At 45.5% G+C, this 21,457-nt stretch overlaps 1 protein-coding gene across 1 annotated transcript in view; it reads left to right on the top strand.

The window, feature by feature from the left end:
- F5 (coagulation factor V) overlaps nucleotides 1-21,457 on the top strand; it is a 181,297-nt gene that overhangs the window by 30,475 nt on the left and 129,365 nt on the right. The window contains exons 2-4 of the mRNA XM_033948697.1: nucleotides 11,325-11,413; nucleotides 19,915-20,037; nucleotides 20,857-21,069. Coding sequence (XP_033804588.1) covers nucleotides 11,325-11,413; nucleotides 19,915-20,037; nucleotides 20,857-21,069 — 425 coding nt within the window. The remainder of the gene's footprint in view (nucleotides 1-11,324; nucleotides 11,414-19,914; nucleotides 20,038-20,856; nucleotides 21,070-21,457) is intronic.

The raw sequence follows: 21,457 nt of genomic DNA, 5'->3' as shown, positions 1-21,457 counted from the left end.
TCCGGAATGGCTGGCCTTAAGGCCTGATTGGCCCAGGAGGCTCAAACCCTGCTCACAGGTGGGACCTGAGGCACCTGGGCCAACCGGAATAGGCCCAGTAGCCTTAGGCCCCTCCTGTAGGCCTTTTAGACATTTTTTTGAGAATGGACATTTTCCCTGCTTCTGCTTTCAACGTTTAAGGCCTTAGGCCAAAAGTGGAAGTAGATTTTTTTTTTTAATTATGCCCCTCCACACATCTTTTAACATTTTCCTCATTTGCTATTTTTTTTTTTTAACCCAGTACTCAATAGCTTTGACTAAAAGCTGCACACAGATTCCTTGTTATATTTGCAACAGTACAGCAGTGTGGTGACTGAATAATGAGACAGTGTGAAAGATTATAAAATACTTTGGAATCCGAACTTAATCCGTTCCAGAACCCCGTTCGAGTTCCAAAGTGTTCGAGTTCCAAGACAATTTGTCCTATTGAAAATAATAGAAACTGGATTAATCCGTTCCTGGGTCCCACAAACTCAAATTTTAAGAGGAAATACACTGGCTTTTAAGGTAAAATATTAACAAATACAGTGGTGCCTCGCATAACGGACGCCTCGCACAGCGAACGCTGCGCACAACGAACTTTATGTCTTGATCCGTACAACGAACTTCGTTTCACACAACGAAGTCGCCCGAGCTGCATCCTTCCGCGCAGGCACTGCGCTTAACTGCCCTCTCTCCGCCTGGTTCCCTCTTGCCCCCCCCGACTCCCCGACACGATCGGGGCAAAAAGGAGCCCAAGCCCTCTTGCCCCGCCGATTCCCCAACTCCCCACACAATATCGGGCCAGGAGGGAGCCCAAGTCCTCCTGGCCACGGCGACCCCCTAACCCCACCCTGCACTACATTACGGGCAGGAGGGATCTCAGGCCCTCCTGCCCTCGACGCAAACCCCCCCTCCCCCCAACGACCGCCCCCCCCAAGAACCTCCGACCGCCCCCCCAGCCGACCCGCGACCCCCCTGGCCGACCCCCACGACACCCCCAACCCCCTTCCCCGTACCTTTCTGTAGTTGGCCGGACAGACGGGAGCCAAACCCGCCTGTCCGGCAGGCAGCCAACGACGGAATGAGGCCGGATTGGCCCATCCGTCCCAAAGCTCCGCCTACTGGTGGGGCCTAAGGCGCCTGGGCCAATCAGAATAGGCCCGGGAGCCTTAGGTCCCTCCTGGGGGCGGGGCCTGAGGCACATGGTCGGGTTGGGCCCATGTGCCTCAGGCCCCGCCCCCAGGAGGGACCTAAGGCTCCCGGGCCTATTCTGATTGGCCCAGGCGCCTTAGGCCCCACCAGTAGGCGGAGCTTTGGGACGGATGGGCCAATCCGGCCTCATTCCGTCGTTGGCTGCCTGCCGGACAGGCGGGTTTGGCTCCCGTCTGTCCGGCCAACTACAGAAAGGTACGGGGAAGGGGGTTGGGGGTGTCGTGGGGGTCGGCCAGGGGGGTCGCGGGTCGGCTGGGGGGGCGGTCGGAGGTTCTTGGGGGGGGGCGGTCGTTGGGGGGAGGGGGGGTTTGCGTCGAGGGCAGGAGGGCCTGGGATCCCTCCTGCCCGTAATGTAGTGCAGGGTGGGGTTAGGGGGTCGCCGTGGCCAGGAGGACTTGGGCTCCCTCCTGGCCCGATATTGTCGGGGAGTTGGGGAATCGGCGGGGCAAGAGGGCTTGGGCTCCCTTTTGCCCCGATCGTGTCGGGGAGTCGGGGGGGCAAGAGGGCTTGAGCTCCCTTTTGCCCCGATCGTGTCGGGGAGTCGGGGGGGCAAGAGGGCTTGAGCTCCCTCTTGCCCCGATCGTGTCGGGGAGTCGGGGGGGCAAGAGGGCTTGAGCTCCCTCTTGCCCCGATCGTGTCGGGGGTGCCAGGGACCACACGGAGTCACCCACCGTACCACCCGATTCGGGTAAGCGCAGGTATCGGTGGGTGGCTTATTTGCGGGGGGGTGCCTTATTTTACATTTTTTTCTAAAAAGGGGGGGCTGTCTTATTTGATGGCCCTGCCTTATCATCGGGGAAACACGGTAGAAAAAAAAAAAAAATGAACAGTTAAGTCCCAATTTTTGCCGCTGAGACTCTGCCCTCTCACTGTAAAATTAGACTCTACTTAGTCTGTCTTTAAATTTAAAAAATGTGTGTTGTTTTAAAAAACAATTATGTTTTTAGATGTATCTAAATAAAAATAATAACCAAAAATTTATCTTTTTTTATGTCATCTTAGCATATTTTATGCTACAGAACGAATTATTTTTTTTAACATGTATTGTTATGGGAAAACGCGTTTCACATAACGAACTTTTCGCATAACAAACTTGCTCCTGGAACGAATTAAGTTCGTTGTGTGAGGCACCACTGTATTCCAAAGCAGCATTCAGATTCTGGGGGCACAAACACACACATACAATGTGCAGGGCGTCCGGATTAGAGAGCTGCATGAGAACAGGGACGACGGGAATCCCATAGGAGTGGGTTCCCCCTTCGGGTTGCGGGGATCCCATGGGGACGCCCCCTAGGGTTGCGGGGATGCCCCCTAGGGTTGCGGGGATCCTGTGGGGATGCCTCCGAGGGTCGCGGGGTTCCTGTGGGGTTGGATGCGAGCCTCGACTTCTCCCTACCTGCCCTGCCACAGCACACAGCCGATTGGAACGGAAGTCTTCCACGATGTCAGCGCTGACGTCGGAGGGAGGGCTTAAGCAAAGCCCTCCCTCCCTCCAACGTCAACGCTGACATCAGGAAGACTTCCGTTCCGATCAGCTGTGTGCTACGATCGGCAGTGGCGTACCAAGGGGGGGCGGGGAGGGCGGTCCGCCCCGGGTACAGCAATAGGGGGGGATGCACAGCCGGCCAGGTCCCCTTACCTTTGTGGCGCTTCCTCCGACCGACCGACAACAGGCCCAGTCCGACAAACCTCCCTGCCCTGTAGCCGCGAATCTAAATTACTTTCTTACAGCAGCTTCAATACTCCAGCTGCTGTAAGAAGGTAATTTAGATTCGCGGCTACAGGGCAGGGAGGTTTGTCAGACCAGACCTGTTCTGTTGTCAGTCAGGCGGGGAAGCACCACAAAGGTAAGGGGCAGGGAAGGAAAAAGAGAGGTAAGGTGGAGTGGAGAGGAAAGGTAAAACTGAGGGGGGAGAAGGACGCTGAAAGCACTGGGGAAGACAAAGGGGTGGAGAAGGACACCGAAAGGACATGGGGGAAGATGGGGGGGAGGGAGAAGGACGCTGAAAGGACATGGGGAAGACAGAGGGGGGAGAAGGACGCTGAAAGCACATGGGGAAGACAAAGGGGTGGAGAAGGATGCTGAAAGGACATGGGGAAGATGGGGGGAGAAGGATGCTGAAAGGACATGGGGAAGACAAAGGGGTGGAGAAGGACGCTGAAAGGACATGTGGAAGACAGAGGGGGGAGAAGGACGCTGAAAGGACATGGGGAAGACGGAGGGGGAGAAGGACGCTGAAAGCACATGGGGAAGACAAAGGGGTGGAGAAGGATGCTGAAAGGACATGGGGAAGACGGGGGGGAGAAGGACGCTGAAAGCTCAAGGGGAAGACAAAGGGATGGAGAAGGACGCTGAAAGGACATGGGGAAGACGGAGGAGGAGAAGGATGCTGAAAGGATATGGGGAAGACGGGGGGAGAAGGACGCTGAAAGGACATGGGGAAGACGGAGGGGGAGAAGGACGCTGAAAACACGGGGAAGACAAAGGGGTGGAGAAGGACGCTGAAAGGACATGGGGAAGACGGGGGGAGAGAAGGATGCTGAAAGCACACGGGGAAGACAAAGGGATGGAGAAGGACGCTGAAAGGACATGGGGAAGACGGAGGGGGAGAAGGATGCTGAAAGGATATGGGGAAGACGGAGGGGGAGAAGGATGCTGAAAGGATATGGGGAAGACGGGGGGGAGAAGGACGCTGAAAGGACATGGGGAAGACAGAGGGGGGAGAAGGACGCTGACAGGACATGGGGAAGATGGGGGGGAGAAGGACGCTAAAAGGAAATGGGGAAGAGAGAGTGGGGAGAAGACACTGGCAGGGAAGAAGACAGAGATACCAGACGATGGGGGGAGCGGAGGGAAGAAGATGGGTGCCAGACCAATTTGGAAGGGGGGAGAAAGGGAGAGGCACAGTAACAGAGCAAATGGAAGACGCAGAGAGAAGAGAAACAGTGGATGGAAGAAATTGAATGAGAACATGAGGAAAGCAGAAACCAGGCAACAAAGGTAGGAAAAAAATTATATTTCCTTTTTTTTTTTGCTTTAGGATAAAGTAGTATATTAGTTGTGTTGATAAAAATTTATAAATATTAGAGGCTCTGGTAGAAACCCGTTTACAAAGTATGTATTCTTCCCAATTAATATTTCCAAATTAATAAAATCTTTTTGCTTATTTGTAAATGGGTTTCTACCAGAGCTTTTAATTCAGTAGCATAATTAAATGAAATAACTATTTCTGTAGTTTATAGGGACGGGTGGGGACGGGTGGGATTCCTCGCGGGAACGGGTGGGATTCCTCACGGGGACGGGTGGGACTTTGGCGGGGACGGGTGGGATTTCTGTCCCCGCGCAACTCTCTAGTTCGGATTCCAAAGCAGAGTTCGGATTCCAAAGCAGAGTTCGGATTCCAAGACAAAGTTTACTACAAAATAAAGTTTGGATTCCAAGTCGTTCGGGTTCTGGGGCGTTCGGATTCCGAGGTACCACTGTAGTTTGATCTTATTTTTAGCTTTTTGTTTGTTTAGAGATTTATAATGAACTGTATCTAAAAGTTCTTCAGTTTGTAGCTCTTAATTTTTCTGTAGCAAGTATAAGAAGCAGTATGGGTGTAACAGCTTATTTCTTCTAAAGAAAGCTCTACCCAAGGCCCACTGCGGGTAGGCTACACATGCTCTTTGAGAAATGTTACGAATGTTTTAAGTGTGATGGTAACTGCGGTACCTGTTTTAACTTGTTGTCTATCAATTTGAGATGTGTACTGTATTTGGTTTTAGTATTTCTCAGGAAGCTGTCATAAGCCTGAAAGCTTTTTTTTTTTTTTTTCATCTAAAAGACAAATACCTTAGCAAGTTCTGTTTTTCATATATTCTGTGGTCAAGAGTATTGCATCTTGAAATCATATATTCGGTAGTCATATCGTCTTAAGCAAGGTATTTGGATTGGTTGTAGACCCTGTGAAGGTTTGTGATTCTTAAGGATGATTTATGGGTAGAACTGCAGGGTGTGTCCTTTTTTTAGGTAGGTGATTGTTTACTAAATGTTAGCTAATGCCTGATGGAACTTGCTATGTTACATTATATTACATTAGTGAATTCTATTCCGCCATTACCTTGCGGTTCAAGGCGGATTACATAATAGTTGTCAAGAAGTTACAAGATATATAGGCGGATTACATAAGAATTGTTGTGAAATCAGGTAATACATGTTGGGTAATTTGAACATTTTAGATTTGATAAGGAGTAGACAGTGTAGTAGGTGGAGCTTGGGAAGGATCTGGTCGTGTTAAATAGGTTTTATGTATTTTTTGAAGAGTAGAGTTTTAATTTCTTTTTTGAAGGTTTTGTAGTCTGCGGTCGAAGGCAGCAGATTGGTGACTTGTCTGTCTAGTTTTGCTGCTCTGGTGGTCCATTACCTTATTTTCACCCATATACCGTGCACCCGTGTAAAACGCGCACACGGGTATAGCGCGCGGGGAACACAAATTTATGTTAAAAAAAATTTAATATAGCGCGCACACGCGTATACCGCGCATGCTAAAACCTCCTCCCGCCTACTCCGAACCGGCATCCTCCCCCCCCCCCCCCGCTTACTTACCCGCGTTTTACAACTTTTTTTTTTTCAATCCGATCGGCATCCCCCCTGCGAACCGGCAACCTCTCCCCCGCTCACGTCACCCCCCTCCCCCGCGATCCTACATCCCCCCCAGCACCGCAAAACATCTCTTACCTGATTGGGCACCGGCACCAGCACCAATGCACAGGACGTGCCAGTGCCAGTGCCCGAAGATCCTCCCTCGTTGGTTTGGGCTGGGCTGGGCGGTGCGGTGCGGGAGAGATCCTCCTTCTTCCTGCGCCGGGCTGGACTAGGCTTTGAGCATTTGCGCATGCTCAAAGTCTTCTGGTCTCGCTCTCTCCGAGATTCCGAATCTGAGAATCTCGGAAAGAGCGAGACCAGAAGGCTTTGAGCATGCGCAAATGCTTAAAGCCTAGTCCAGCCCGGCGCAGGAAGAAGGAGGATCTCTCCCGCACCGCCCAGCCCAGCCCAAACCAACGAGGGAGGATCTTCGGGCACTGGCACTGGCACGTCCTGTGCATTGGTGCTGGTGCCGGTGCCCAATCGGGTAAGAGATGTTTTGCGGTGCTGGGGGGGATGTAGGATCACGGGGGAGGGGGGGTGACGTGAGCGGGGGGGGAGGATGCCGGTTTGCAGGGGGGATGCCAATCGGATTGAAAAAAAAAGTTGTAAAACGCGCTCACACGTATAACGCGCACGGTTATGCACGGTTTGTAAAATCGTGTATAACACGCACGTTATATGCGTGAAAATACGGTAGGTTGTCATATATGTTCAGCTCTGTTCATTAGAAAAACATGGGCACGATGGCAGATATGCAAGCTAATGCCTGTGAGTGTGTAATAACATCTAATAAATAGGCCCTATAGTGTTCTTCTCCAATGATTCTTAACCCTGTTCTGGAGGTACACCTAACAGATAGTAACATAGTAGATGACGGCAGATAAAGACCCGAATGGTCCATCCAGTCTGCCCAACCTGATTCAATTTAAATTTTTTTTTAATTTTTTCTTCTTAGCTATTTCTGGGCAAGAATCCAAAGCTCTACCCGGTACTGTGCTTGGGTTCCAACTGCCGAAATCACCGTTAAAAACCTACTCCAGCCCATCTACACCCTCCCAGCCATTGAAGCCCTCCCCAGCCCATCCTCCACCATCTGGGTTCATGAGACATCTCAATGAATACATGTATGAGGGTGTATATGTTGGGTATCTTTCATTTGTATTTATTACAAACATCCTAAAAATAATATTTATTAGTAGGGCTGTACTTCAATTAAAAACTTTTAATAATGATGAAATTGTATGTTTTTTTTTGGGGGGGGGGTTGTGTGTGTGTGGGGGGGGGTGTCACTTTTTCCCCACTGCAACTCCTTGTGATTCTGAGCAACTTGTTGCAGTGGGCAAAAAAAATAAAGAAACATACCTTTAATCAATTTTAATCAAAATATGGTTCTAGAAAAAGTGATGAAAAGATAAGAAATACAAAATACACATTAAAAAAAAATAAAAAAAACAGCTTGCAGAATAGCTATAAACAGCCTTATAGTTTTCTGAGCCTACTTCAGAAAAGCAGGCCTACTTAGTAGGTGTTCCTCTAAGGCAGGATTCAAGACTGCAGTTTTGGGGAAAATAATGCAGAAGGAATGAGAAGGGGTTGATGTGGAAGCTGTGGTTAGAGCAACTGACTGCATGGTTTCTAAGGCAAGCTTTCTGGAAAAAAAACTATCTGTGCAATGCAATATTTTTATTCAGTGAGCATAAAATTGCTATGGTGTTAAATGTGCAGTAATCCATAGCTCATTGCAAAATGTCCCCCTTCCTATCAGTATTTGAACAATGATTTAAATTACACACTGACAGGAAGGGAAACATTAAAAAAGTCTCTGGTGGTTTGCATTGACCCTGTGTCTCTGGTAGACTAGCAGCCCCTTCCCTCCCTCTGACTCCTGCCTCCAGGATGTCCGGTGCAGTACTTGGAGAGACCCCTCAGGAAAGAGACTTGGGAGTACTGGTCGACAAGTCAATGAAGCCATCCACACAATGCACGGTGGCAGCGAAAAGGGCGAACAGAATGCTAAGAATGATTAAGAAGAGGATCACAAACAGATTGGAGAAGGTCATGCCGCTGTACCGGGCCATGATATGCTCTCACTTGGAATACTGCATCCAGCACTAGTCGCCATACATGAAGAAGGATATGATACTACTCGAAAGGATCCAGAGAAGAGCGACTAAAATGGTTAAGGAGCTGGAGGAGTTGTTGTACAGTGAGAGATTAGAGAAACTAGGCCTCTTCTCCCTTGAAAAGAGGAGACTGAGAGGGGACATGATCAAAACATTCAAGATAATGAAGGGAATAGACTTAGTACATAAAGACAGGTTGTTCACCCTCTCCAAGGTAGGGAGAACAAGAGGGCACTCTCTAAAGTTGAAAAGGGATAGATTCCGTACAAATGTAAGGAAGTTCTTCTTCACCCAGAGAGTGATGGAAAATTGGAACGCTCTTCCGGAGGCTGTTATAGGGGAAAACATCCTCCAGGGATTTAAGACAAAATTAGACAAGTTCCTGCTGAACCAGAACGTACGCAGATAAGGCTAGTCACAGTTACGGCACTGGTCTTTGAAATAAGGGCTGCCTTGTGAGTGGACTGCTGGACACGATGGACCACTGGTCTGACCCAGCAGTGGCAGTTCTTATGTTCTTAAATTCTTATGTATTTTTCGCTCCATAAGACGCACTTTTCCCCCCCAAAAAGTGGGTGGAAATAAGGGTGCATCTTATGAAGCGAATATACCACCCCTCCAACCCCCCTGGACGGTACTTTTAAATTGTGGAGGTCTGTGGATGGCTGCCTGCTGATTGTCGGGGCCCGCGGCGCACAAGTGTGCTAATGCCTGGGCCCGCGTCACTTCCTAGTTGTGCCGGTTGCTGGTGTTTCACTGGATGGCTGCCTGCTGTTTACCGACATGTTGGGGACAGCGGCGCATAAGAGTGCTGCTGGGTGGGCGCGTGCCACTTCTGAATGACTACCTCAAATCTCGCTAGCTCTTCATGAGAACTGAGGCAGCCATTCAGAACTGGCGCTCACCCACGCAGCAGTGTGCTTTTGCGCCGCGGGCCCCGACAATGAGCAGGCAGCTGTCCTTCAATCTCCACAATTTAATGGTACTGCGGGGGGGCTGGGATGGAATTTAAAGGTGCTGGGGGGGGTTATGTAAAAGTGATGATTGATTGGGGGGAGGCTGGGACAGAATTTAAAGGTGCTGGGGGGGTTATGTAAAAGTGATGATTGATTGGGGGGAGGCTGGGACAGAATTTAAAGGTGCTGGGGGTATGTAGAAGAGATCACAATGCCCCCCCCCCCAGAAAAAGAATCAACTGCAGCAGATAGAACCTGGTCACACTTTTCCACTATACAATGGTCCGACCTTAACAAACTACAGTGGTGCCTCACACAACGAACTTAATTCGTTCCAGGAGCAAGTTTGTTATGCGAAAAGTTCGTTATGTGAAACGCGTTTTCCCATAACAATACATGTTAAAAAAAATAATTCGTTCTGCAGCATAAAATATGCTAAGATGACATAAAAAAAGATAAATTTTTTGTTATTATGTTTATTTAGATACATCTAAAAACATAATTGTTTTTTAAAACAACACACATTTTTTAAATTTAAAGACAGACTAAGTAGAGTCTAATTTTACAGTGAGAGAGGGCAGAGTCTCAGCGGCAAAAACTGGGACTTAACTGTTCATTTACATCCTTTAATTTACATTTGGTGCACTGACTTGCTGCCCTTTCTATTGTCTCCCATTGGAAAAAAACAGTCATTCCTTTGCATTTCTTTTGTGTAGCATCTCAAAGGCTACCCTGACACCCCAGTGTATGTTTGAGAAAACATCATGTTTAGCTGCTGTTTGGCTCCTGGAGCCCAAAACAGAGAGACAGACTTGACTCCCTTGTAACCATATAGTATCTCAAGTACAGGGCAGCTTTAATGCAGAAGTGTAAGCATGCATCGGATACAAAAGAACGCAAGAGCAAAGCTTAACAAATTGCCAGATGCATGAAAGAAAAGTCAATTTAATAAGGTCAGTTGGTTTCTGTACAACAATGTTTTTTTTTTCCTAGCATCGGGGAAGCGGCGAGAGTAGCTCCGCCCCCCCCAACGCATCAGCAGTAGGCGCCGGGCCCCTGCGAGCCGACGGTCCGCCACTGCACAGTGAGCCAGGCGGAGAGAGGGCAGTTAAGCGCAGTGCCTGCGTGGAAGGATGCAGCTCGGGCGACTTCGTTGTGTGAAACGAAGTTCGTTGTGGGAAGCAAGACCTGAAGTTCGTTGTGCGCAGCGTTCGCTGTGCGAGGCGTCCGTTATGCGAGGCACCACTGTATATATATTTGGGTCTCCTTTTACAAAGGTGCGTTAGGGCCTGAACGCGCGGAATAGCGCGTGCTAAATTGCCACGCACGCTAGCCGCTACCGCCTCCTTTTAAGCAGGCGGTAATTTTCTGGCTAGCTAGCGCACCTTAGTAAAAGGAGCCCTTCATCTTTTTAGTACTGTTACGGTGTTAACAAAATTGTAAGTTTTATGTTGGATTATACTTACTGTACACCGCCTTGGGCGAATCTCTTCATAGAGGTGGTTAATAAATCCCAATAAATAAATACAATTCAAATAAATATGGTATGTGGGTTTCAAATATATCCCGTAGTTCCTTGATAGTATGTGAAGCAAGTAATGCTACTTTTCGTGTCTTTGTAATGTACTTATTTTTCTTGCAGCATGATGTAAAGAGTTTTGGGAACTCATTATAAGCAACCGTAAAAGGAGTTTTGGGTGCATCTCGAAAGGCAGCAGGCCTCAAATCCAGTCCTCAGGGTCCACAATAGAGGTCTGCACGGGAACGGGGATCGCGGGAATCCCGCGGGTCCCGCGGGGGTCCTGCGGGAATCCCCCCTTACCCCATGAGGACCCCCCTCTGGCCCACGGGACTCCCACGGGGACCCCCCTCTGGCCCATGGGACTCCCACGAGGATGGAAGGCTTTGGAAGCAGGGTTCATCCATATAATATAATGGACACGTCAGCCTTAGTAAAAGAGGGGGTTTATAAGTTAATTACCTGAACAGAAAACAAAAAAAGGGTTCCACCAAAGAGATTCCACAAGGAAAACAGCAGCGCAAACACAAAAGAAACTGTGGAATTGATGATCCTGTCAGAAGTAATTGCTGCTTTTTATGGGGATGGGCGGGGACGGGTGGGGACTGAGAGGATCCTGGCGGGGATGGGTGGGATTTCTGTCCCCATGCAACTCTCTATTTTGGAGGTCCAAGGGGTGCCCTCTGATTGACAGGTTTAATACAGTGTGTGAGTAGTCCTGCCGGTGCGTTTTAGCACAGGTGTGGCTCTTGCTTTGGCTCTGTTAAAATTCATGAGTGATTCACCAGCTCATCTATTCAAAACGATTTTTAGCAGATTTCTTTGTGCCTGCCATTCTTAGTTTTGCATTTCTGAATTTCCAGTTCCAGTTCGGACACCTTGTTCGAGAAACTTGTGTTCAGAGAGTATGAAGCTGGCTTTGAGAAAGAAAAACCAACCTCGAAATTCTCCGGTAAGCATAAATTGCTCTATCAGTCTACCGGATTTAGCTTCTGGAAAAGAAAATTTAGGGCTCCTTTTACGAAAGCATGTTAGCGGTTTAACGTGTATAATAGTGAGCGCTAGCCGCTACCGCCTCCTCTTGAGCAGGCGGTAGTTTTTCGGCTAGCGTGTGATTAAAAGCCCTTGATAAGATACATTTTCCTGTGATAGAAAGAACTAATACCAGTAGAGCTCTGAAAACCACTCTTCCCCTTGATTTTCAGCCCGTGGTGGTCAGTGCCTTAGGTTTTTATACCCAGATTTTCAGCACCGATATCTGGATACTAGTTGGTACCGAATATAGAGGCATACTTTATTGTTTGTTTGTTTATTGTTTATTCAGATTTTTGATTAAACGCTTTATCGATACTACAAAGCGTTGTACAAGGTTTAAAATAACATTTAAACAAATTTAACAATTAAGACATATCTTTATATAAAAATTACTAGACTGACAGCAATTACATACAGGGTAATTACGGACCTGAAGGCCCCTAAACACAAATAGGAAGGAGGGGAGAAATACAATTAATATAGAAAATGTGAGAAACACTTATGGTAAACACAAGAGGAACTGGGAAATTGAATGTAAAAAACAACAACTTATTGAGGTACCATCGATATTTGGATCAGTACCCAGATAAGTAAGCTGATAAACTTAGGAGGTGGCAAGTCAAATGTGCGCAAGACAAAAGCGCGCGGACAATTGCGAAATGACACTTGAGCGTAATGACGATTGCGCGCATGACAACTCAGCGCAAGACAATTGAGCGCAGCACAACTCAGCGCAAGACAATCGAGCTCAGCGCGATAATGACTTGCGCGCTGTTGTCTTGCGCTATAAAGTCCTGCACCCGTTTGTCTGCACGCCTTTGTCTTGAGCGCTAATGACTATGAGCCACTTAGGAGAGCCTTTATTTTACCCTAACTTTATCCATGCTGAAATATCCAGTTCAGGAACTGTGAGTCGCTGGGACTAGACCAGTGGTCTCCAACTCAAACCCTTTGTAGGGCCACATTTTGGATTTGTAGGTACTTGGAGGGCTTCAGAAAAAATAGTCAATGTCTTATTAAAGAAATGACAACTTTGCATGAGGTAAAACTCTTTATAGTTTATAAATCTTTCCTTTTGGCTAAGTCTTAATAATAATATTGTAATTTATAGCTAAAGAGACATATGATCAAGAAACTGTTTTATTTTACTTTTGTGATTATGATAAACATACTGAGGACCTCAAAACAGTACCTGGCGGGCCGCATGTGGCCCCTGGGCCATGAGTTTGAGACCACTGGACTAGACAGATCATAAAAGCCCTTCGGCTTTCTCCAGCCCTCCGTGGCTTGTACTGAGGCCTGTGGTGTGGCTTGGGCTCTCAGAGACTTACACTGGCCTCAAAGAGCTGTATTCCAAGGCGCTGTCTCCCCATGCTGGCCAGGAGCTGCCATCGTGGGCACCAGGTGGAAAAGCTGTGGGCCGGAAAAGGAGACTTCTTCGGAATAATGAGCAGATCCATGGCGTAACTGTTCCAGTGCTGAATATCGGCCAAAGACGAGAGAGATTAAGCCACCGCTGCAGGAGAGTCTCAAAAACGGACACTGTTTACAAACAAAAGGAAGGACTTGGCACCCTTCCAGCATGCAATCCTAGCTCGGGGATGTGTTGTCTCATAGCATTTAGGTACCATGGTATGGTGCATTTACATATATTTTTGATTAAGTATACAGTGTTTACATACTATCTTCACCTATATAGAAAATACTACATTCACCCTATATATACGCTCATCTTACGTATTTATACCATAATATACTCATCCTCCAATCCAATCCTTAGTCTTATATACTGGGTCATTCCCACTAGGGACTCGATCTGGTTCATAAAATTAATAAAAAAGACAAAGGAAAACAATAATTGGACCAAAAAATTCATCTGTTTCAGTCCCTTATTTATCAGTTAAAAATTTCTGGAAAAGATACATCTTCAAAGTTTTCCTAAAATATGTCGAAGACACTGCCTACAGGAAGAAGTCTAATTTCTGAAGGGAGATCATTCCAGATTTTTACCAAGGCAAATGTCATAGAGTGAGAAAGCCTACCTAAGGTTTTAATACCCCTAATGGAAGGGAATACTCATTTAAATTTATGTATTCCTCTAGAGCAGGGGTAGAGAACTCCGGTCCTCGAGAGCCATATTCCAGTCGAGTTTTCAGGATTTCCCCAATGAATATGCATTGAAAGCAGTGCATGCAAATAGATCTCATGCATATTCATTGGGGAAATCCTGAAAACCCGACTGGAATACGGCTCTCGAGGACCGGAGTTCCCTACCCCTGCTCTAGAGGAAAGAGGTAGGGAATTGAAAGAAAAAATAAGCAATGGGGGGGGGAAAAAATCCCATATACATTTTTTTTTTTTATAAATCTTTATTGATTTTTAAACTTTGACAATGCAATACAAATATCTGAACATAAATATTTCATAAAACGCATTATTAAACCTACAATTTATACTTAGAATATAAAATTTTAAATACAACACTGGTACACTTAAATTGAACCCTCCAATAAACCAGAAGCCAGTGCAGTTCCTTCAGTAATGGAGTAACATGATCATGTCTGCTCTTACCGAATATTAATTTGGCAGCTGTGTTCTGAATAAGCTGCAATCTCTTTAAATTGCACTTACTTAAACTGATATAAAGAGAGTTTACATAATCCAGATGAGCTAATATAATAGCCTGGACCAACAAGGCAAAATGTTGCTAATGGAAAAAATGACAGACCCTCCTCAACATCCAAAAGCTAAAAAGTATTTTTTCAATATATTGTTAATTTGATTAGACAAAGAAAGAGTAGAATCCAAAACAAATCCCAGTATTGTGTACTATGTTCTTCCTAAATTTGCACACATCCTGATAATTCTAGTTCTACTTTATTTATCATATCCTCAGCATTGTAGGTATATCGTAGGGTTACCAGATTTTAGTTGACTAAATTCCGGACTCATAGCCCCGCCCTGCTACGCTTATGTCATGCCCCGCCCACAGCCATGTCCCCCTCAACCTATTCTCGTCGGGAGGGAGGACATCTCTGCAGGCGCGTGACGTCACCACATGGCATCCGTGCCTGCGCGGATGCCCTCCTGACGCAGTCCCAAAGAAGAAGCTTTTCAAAACCTGGACAAAGTGCTGGGTTTCGAAAAGCCATCCGGACGCCCAGACATGCCCTCTAAAAATAGGACATGTCCGGGTAAATCCGGACATCCTGGTAACCCTACCTTATCGTGTTCTTAGTGGAGAGTAGCCAGCTATTTCCTCTATTTTGCTACTCCCCCCCCCCCCGTCTGTTGTATTATTAAAGTAGTGTGTGAAAAGAATGGTCTTTATCCCTTTCTTGAACTTTCTGGTGTCATAGAAACATAGAAGATGACGGCAGATAAAGGCCATAGCCCAACAAGTCTGCCCACTCTAATGACCTATCCCCCTTGATTTTACTTCCCTAGAGAACCCACGTGTGTATCCCATTTCCTTTTAAAATCTGGCACGTTGCTGGCCTCAATCACCTGAAGTGGAAGTTCATTCCAATGATCAACCACCCTTTCGGTGAAGAAATACTTCCTGGTGTCACCATGAAATTTCCCACCCCTGAGTTTCAGCGGATGCCCTCTAGTTTTAATTCCTTTGGAAAGGAGTTCCACTACACTGACAACTCTTACGTTCTTATGAGCCCTGCATTCATTCTTGATGGTGGCCAAGCTGGGTTTCTAGAAAATACCCAGCAGACCCCAAAGAATAAGGTAGATCCATTTCTTGTTCACTCCTGTAGGCAGTGTCTTTTGTAAGGGCCTCTTCTATCAAACTGCGTTAGCAGGTTTTAGCGTGGTGACCCATGCTGCTCCCGATGCTCATAATAATAATAATAATTTATTCTTACATACCGCCAGACCAGAAATGGTTCTAGGCGGTTCACAACAAGTAGAGCTGAGCATGCAGCGAAAAAAATACAATTCATAATAGAAATACAGCAAATTATAAAATATAAGAAAAACAGTTATTTTAAAAGGCAAAAGAGTGCGTTAGGATACAAACTTATCAAATAGCTGTGTCTTTAATAATTTTCTAAAATAGAAATAAGAAGAAGCTCCTAGCATGATTTTTCCAAACCAAACATTCAATTTAGCATCCCGAAAAGAGAGGGTTCTCTCAAGAAACCTCTTAATAGCAACATAATTTAATAGGAGGGTATGTAAACAAATGAACTATACGTGTAGGCTTATTTGAGTGGTTCCAAGAAAAGAGAGGAACAAGGTAGCCTGGTGACATGCCAAAGATTGATTTATAACAAATGCATCTAAATTTAAACAAGATTCTGGCCTCAATCGGCAACCAGTGAAAGGGAGAGCAAAGAGTGAAAAACACAGAGGACTTTAATAGATGGCTCAAAGCCTGGTGTCATCAAGAAGGCTTCAGGATGGGGAAATACATGGAAGGACAAGAAGCTATATTGCACTGATAGGCTACATATTACTACAGCAGGAAAAAGAAACCTTGCAGAGAAATTTAGACAATATGTTTCTAGGCATGTAAATTAGAAGGTGGGGGTGGTGTATGTATGAAGGACAATTATAAAGACCACCCCTGGCAAAAGAAAAGATGTGATAGTAGTAAAGATTGCAACATAAGCAATATCAGCAACTCATTTCTTAGTATTGCAACGGAAAGTGAAACGAAACAAAAATCCATACGAAAAAGGAGATTACCGCTGAAAAATAGCTGGAAAGCGATGACCACAAATGCTTGCAGTCTAAGCAACAAAGTTCATGATCTGCAAGCCCTGATGTTAGAGGCAGATCTAGATATTGTCGCTACCACAGAGACATGGTTCAGTCAGTCACATGGATGGGATGCAAACATACCGGGATATAATCTTTTTAGGAAGGACAGAGATGGTCAAAAAGGTGGAGGAGTAGCTCTCTATGTAAAGATCAATATCCAAGCGACCAAAATGTAAGGGACCTGGGGAGAAGTGATATGGATCGCTCTGAAAAGAGAAGATGGAACTTCTATCTATGTGGGTGTAGTCTACAGACCTCCGACTCAATCACAGCAAATTGATAAGGATCTGATTGTGGATATCCAAAAGTTTGGAAGGAAAGAGGAGGTTCTACTGTTGGGAGATTTCAACCTGCTGGATGCAGACTGGAATGTTCCGTCTGCGGAATCGGAAAGAAGTAGGGAGATTGTGGATGCCTTTCAAGAGGCTCTGCTCAGACAAATGGTGACGGAACCCACAAGGGAAAAAACGATATTGGATCTGGTCCTCACAAATGGAGAGAGTATCTCTAATGTTCGAGTGGGTGCTCACCTGGGAAGTAGCGATCATCAAACGGTTTGGTTTGATATAATGGCAAAAGTGGAGAGCGACCGCACGTTACTTAAAGTCCTAGATTTCAAACGTACGAACTTTAATGCTATGGGAGAGTACCTGAAGAAAGAGTTGTTAGGATGGGAGGACATAAGAGAAGTGGAAAGACAGTGGTCTAAGCTGAAAGGAGCGATAAAAATGGCTATAGACCTTTATGTGAAGAAAATCAATAAAAACAAGAGAAAAAGGAAGCCGATATGGTTCTCCAAACTAGTGGTGGAGAAAATAAAGGGCGAAAGAGTTGGCGTTCGTGACATATAAAAAACCCCAAGAAGAGGAGTGCAGAAAGGACTACAGGGTGAAACTGAAAGAAGCCAAGAGAGAGATACGTCTGGCAAAAGCACAGGTGGAAGAACAAATGGCTAAAAATGTAAAAAAGGGAGACAAAAATTTTTTCTGATATATTAGTGAAAGGAGGAAGATGAAAAATGGAATTGCTAAACTAAAAGATGCTGGGAACCGATATGTGGAGAGTGATGAGGAAAACACAAATGTGCTAAACAAATACTTCTGTTCTGTGTTCACAGAAGAAAATCCTGGAGAAGGACCGAGATTGTCTGGCAAAGTTACACAAGAAAATGGAGTAGATTCTGCGCCGTTCATGGAGGAGAGTGTGTATGAGCAACTTGAAAAACTGAAGGTGGACAAAGTGATGAGTCCAGATGGGATCCATCCCAGGATACTAAGGGAGTTCAGAGAGGTTCTGGCGAGTCCTATTAAAGACTTGTTCAACAAATCTCTGGAGACAGGAGTGATTCCTGGGGATTGGAGGAGAGTGGATGTGGTCCCTAGTCATAAAAGTGGTCACAGGGATGAAGTAGGAACTACAGGCTGGTGAGCCTCACTTCAGATGTTGGAAAAATAATGGAAGTGTTGCTGAAAGAAAGGATAGTGTACTTCCTTGAATCTAATGGGTTACAGGATCCAAGGCAACATGGCTTTACTAAAGGTAAATCGTGCCAAACGAACCTGATTTAATTTTTTGATTGGGTGACCAAAGAGCTGGATCGAGGACATATGCTAGATGTAATTTACTTAGATTTCAGCAAAGCCTTTTATTCAGTTCCTCATAGGAGGCTGTTGAACAAACTTGAAGGCTGAAATTAGGACCCAAAGTGGTGAACTGGGTTAGAAACTGGCTGTCAGACAGACGCCAGAGGGTGGTGGTTAATGGAAGTCGCTCGGAGGAAGGAAATGTGAGTAGTGGAGTCCCTCAGGGTTCGGTGCTGGGGCCAATGCTGTTCAATATGTTTGTGAGTGACATTGCTGAAGGGTTAGAAGGAAAAGTGTGCCTTTTTGCAGATGATACCAAGATTTATAACAGAGTAGACACCGAAGAAGGAATGGAAAATATGAAAAAGGATCTGCAAAAGTTAGAGGAATGGTCTAATGTCTGGCAACTAAAATTCAATGCAGAGTAATGCATTTGGGGTTTAATAATCGGAAGGAACCGTATATGTTGGGAGGAGAGAAGCTGATATGCACGAACGGGGAGAGGGACCTTGGGGTGATAGTGTTCAAAGATCTAAAGATGAAAAAACAGTGTGACAAGGCAGTGGCTGCTGCCAGAAGGATGCTGGGCTGTATAAAGAGAGGATTAGCCAGTAGAAGGAAGAAGGTGTTGATACCCCTGTACAGGTCATTGGTAAGGCCCCACTTGGAGTATTGTGTTCAGTTTTGGAGACCGTATCTGGCGAAGGATGTAAGAAGACTTGAAACAGTCCAGAGGAGGGCGATGAAAATGATAGGAGGCTTGCGCCAGAAGACGTATGAGGAGAGACTGGAAGCCCTGAATATGTATACCCTAGAGGAAAGGAGAGACAGGGGGGATATGATTCAGACGTTCAAATACTTGAAGGGTATTAACGTAGAATAAAATCTTTTCAAGAGAAAGGAAAATGGTAAAACCAGAGGACATAATTTGAGGTTGAGGGGTGGTAGATTCAAAGGCAATGTTAGGAAATTCTACTTTACGGAGATGGTGTTGGATGCCTGGAATGCGCTCCCGAGAGAGGTGGTGGAGAGTAATACTGTGACTGAGTTCAAAGAAGCGTGGGATGAACACAGATGATCTAGAATCAGAAAATAATATTAAAAATTGAACTAAGGCCAGTACTGGGCAGACTTGCATGGTCTGTGACTATATATGGCCATTTGGTGAAGGATGGACTGGGGAGGGCTTCAATGGCTGGGAGGGTGTAGATGGGCTGGAGTAGGTTTTAACGGAGATTTCGGCAGTAGGAACCCAAGCACAGTACCGGGTAGAGCTTTGGATTCTTGCCCAGAAATAGCTAAGAAGAAAAAAAAAAAAAAATTTAAATTGAATCAGGTTGGGCAGACTGGATAGACCATTCGGGTCTTTATCTGCTATCATCTACTATGTTACTATGTTTCTGATAGTAGGGAGTAATGTGCTCCCATTTTTACATGCCAAAAATCAGTCGAACTGCAGTATTTTGAACCACTCTCAATTTTTTAAAGATTTTTTTGTAGGCGCCAAGATAGATGATATTACAATAGTCGAGGATACTTAAAACAGTGACTGCACCAACAAACGAAATGAAGCTTCATCAAAATGTTTCTTAATGGTGCGAAGTTTCCAAAGCACCGAGAAACATTTCTTGAGTAATAGATCAGTAAGCTGTTCCAAAGTAAGATATCTATCTATAGTCACTCCCAATATTATTATAGACTGTTCTATAGTATAATCAAGTCCATTCAAATGTATCGTTCCTATGAGTTCCTATGAGCGTCGGGAGCAGCACGGCTCTCTGTGCTAAAAACTGCTAGCGCAGTTTGATAGAAGAGGCCCTAAATCAACATGGTTTATTATCAACCATTTAGACTTGTTCTGATTTTTTTTAACCCAAAATTTTAAGTTTCTTGATCCCATCCTTCAGTAGCAAATTCTACAATGATTCCAGTTTTTTCTGGGGGAAATAAGGATAGTAGGACTCTTTCCTATCCAACAGAAAACATCATGAAAAAAATTCCTTTGAGCCATAAATACAAATCATGCTTTCTTCTCTGAATTCTTGGTTCTCAATAGGCATTCTTGGACCCACACTACGAGCTGAAGTGGGAGACACTCTGGAAGTTGTTTTTAAGAACATGGTTGATAAACCTCTTACCCTTCACCCACAAGGAATTGCTTATGGCAAGAGGTTTGAAGGTAAGTTTTCTGCTTGAGAGACTTTGGAAAATTGTAGTAATCTGCTCTCAAGTGTCCAGTCGCTTTCTGTAACAATTGATCGGATAGCATTTCTGCAAAGTTTTTGGACCATACCTTGTCGTATAGAAATCAGAAAATTTACTGCCACTACAACGACTCACAGGATTTTAATAGCGACTTAAAACATTGGGGCTTGTTGGTGGATTCCCTCTGAACTTCATGGTAGCACGGTGGCAGCATGCGTGACATATTACAAATACTTGCAATAAGTTTTCCCTCTTGAATACTTACATAAAAACATTATGTGAAAAATATGTTGCTACTTTTCTTTTTGTGTTTACCTGACCTATTTTTAAGGCACTGATTGTAAGCGCACAAACACTTAAAAGTTGTACGTGCATTAATTCATAAGTATATTCACATATAAGTGATTTGCATGCACTTTAACTTTTTAGGAACTTAACAAACTGACTATATTTTTATGAATGCACATACGTACCATAAGAATAGTCATATTGGGTCAGACCAGTATCCTGTTTCCACAGTAATAGCATAGCCATGACTTGCCCTGGACTTGCCACTGCTTGCCCTGGATCAGTAGCATGGAATGTTGCTACTCCTTGGGGTGTGGCCAGGCACTAGGGACCTTTGAACGGGCTACTAGGCTTGATGGACCATTGGTCTGACCCAGTAAGGCTATTCTTATGTTCTTATGACTTATAAACATATTATTTTAGTCCTGGGGGGTAGAGCAACTCTGGCAGTAGATTAAAAACCCTCTTTTCTAATTAATTAATCATCATATCCTTGTCTTTTCAGGGTCAATGTATGCTGACTACACTTTTGCTTCGGAAAAGATGGATGATGCTGTGCACCCAGGACACGTGTACACATACGTTTGGGAGATCACCAAAGACGTTGGACCCAAAGAAGTGGACCCTGCCTGTCTCACTTACATCTACTATTCACATGAGAACATGGTGCAGGATTTTAACGCTGGGCTGATTGGACCATTGCTCATCTGCAAGGAAGGTCAGCATGCCCTCCATTCATTTCATATACATGTGTAGCTTAGTAGGTTAAGCTCAGGGCTTAATTTGTAGAAAAAAGGAGAAGGGGGAGCAGTGGCATACCAAGGGGGAGGGGCGGTCCACCTCGGGTGCAAGCCATGAGGGGGGTGTTCCCGGGCTTGGAGTCATGGTCCGGGATCTTCCCTTCTCACAGCCCTATCCCAAGGCTCTGGGTAGTCCCCATGGCCCAGCATGTTTCCAGCCTTCTCTCCTGTCCGGTGGCCCTTTACCTTCCGTGAAGCTGAAAAAAACTGCCGGCATCGGCAATGATTCATCTACATTGCCCGCGGCTTCCCTTCCTGCTTTCTGCATCTGCCAATGATGCAACTTCCTGTTTCCAACCGGGTGGA

Source organism: Geotrypetes seraphini, chromosome 6 (assembly GCF_902459505.1).
Source record: "Geotrypetes seraphini chromosome 6, aGeoSer1.1, whole genome shotgun sequence".
Classification (NCBI taxonomy): domain Eukaryota; kingdom Metazoa; phylum Chordata; class Amphibia; order Gymnophiona; family Dermophiidae; genus Geotrypetes; species Geotrypetes seraphini.
The sequence above is the reverse complement of the archived record's forward strand: the minus strand, read 5'-3'. Positions and strand labels throughout refer to the sequence as shown.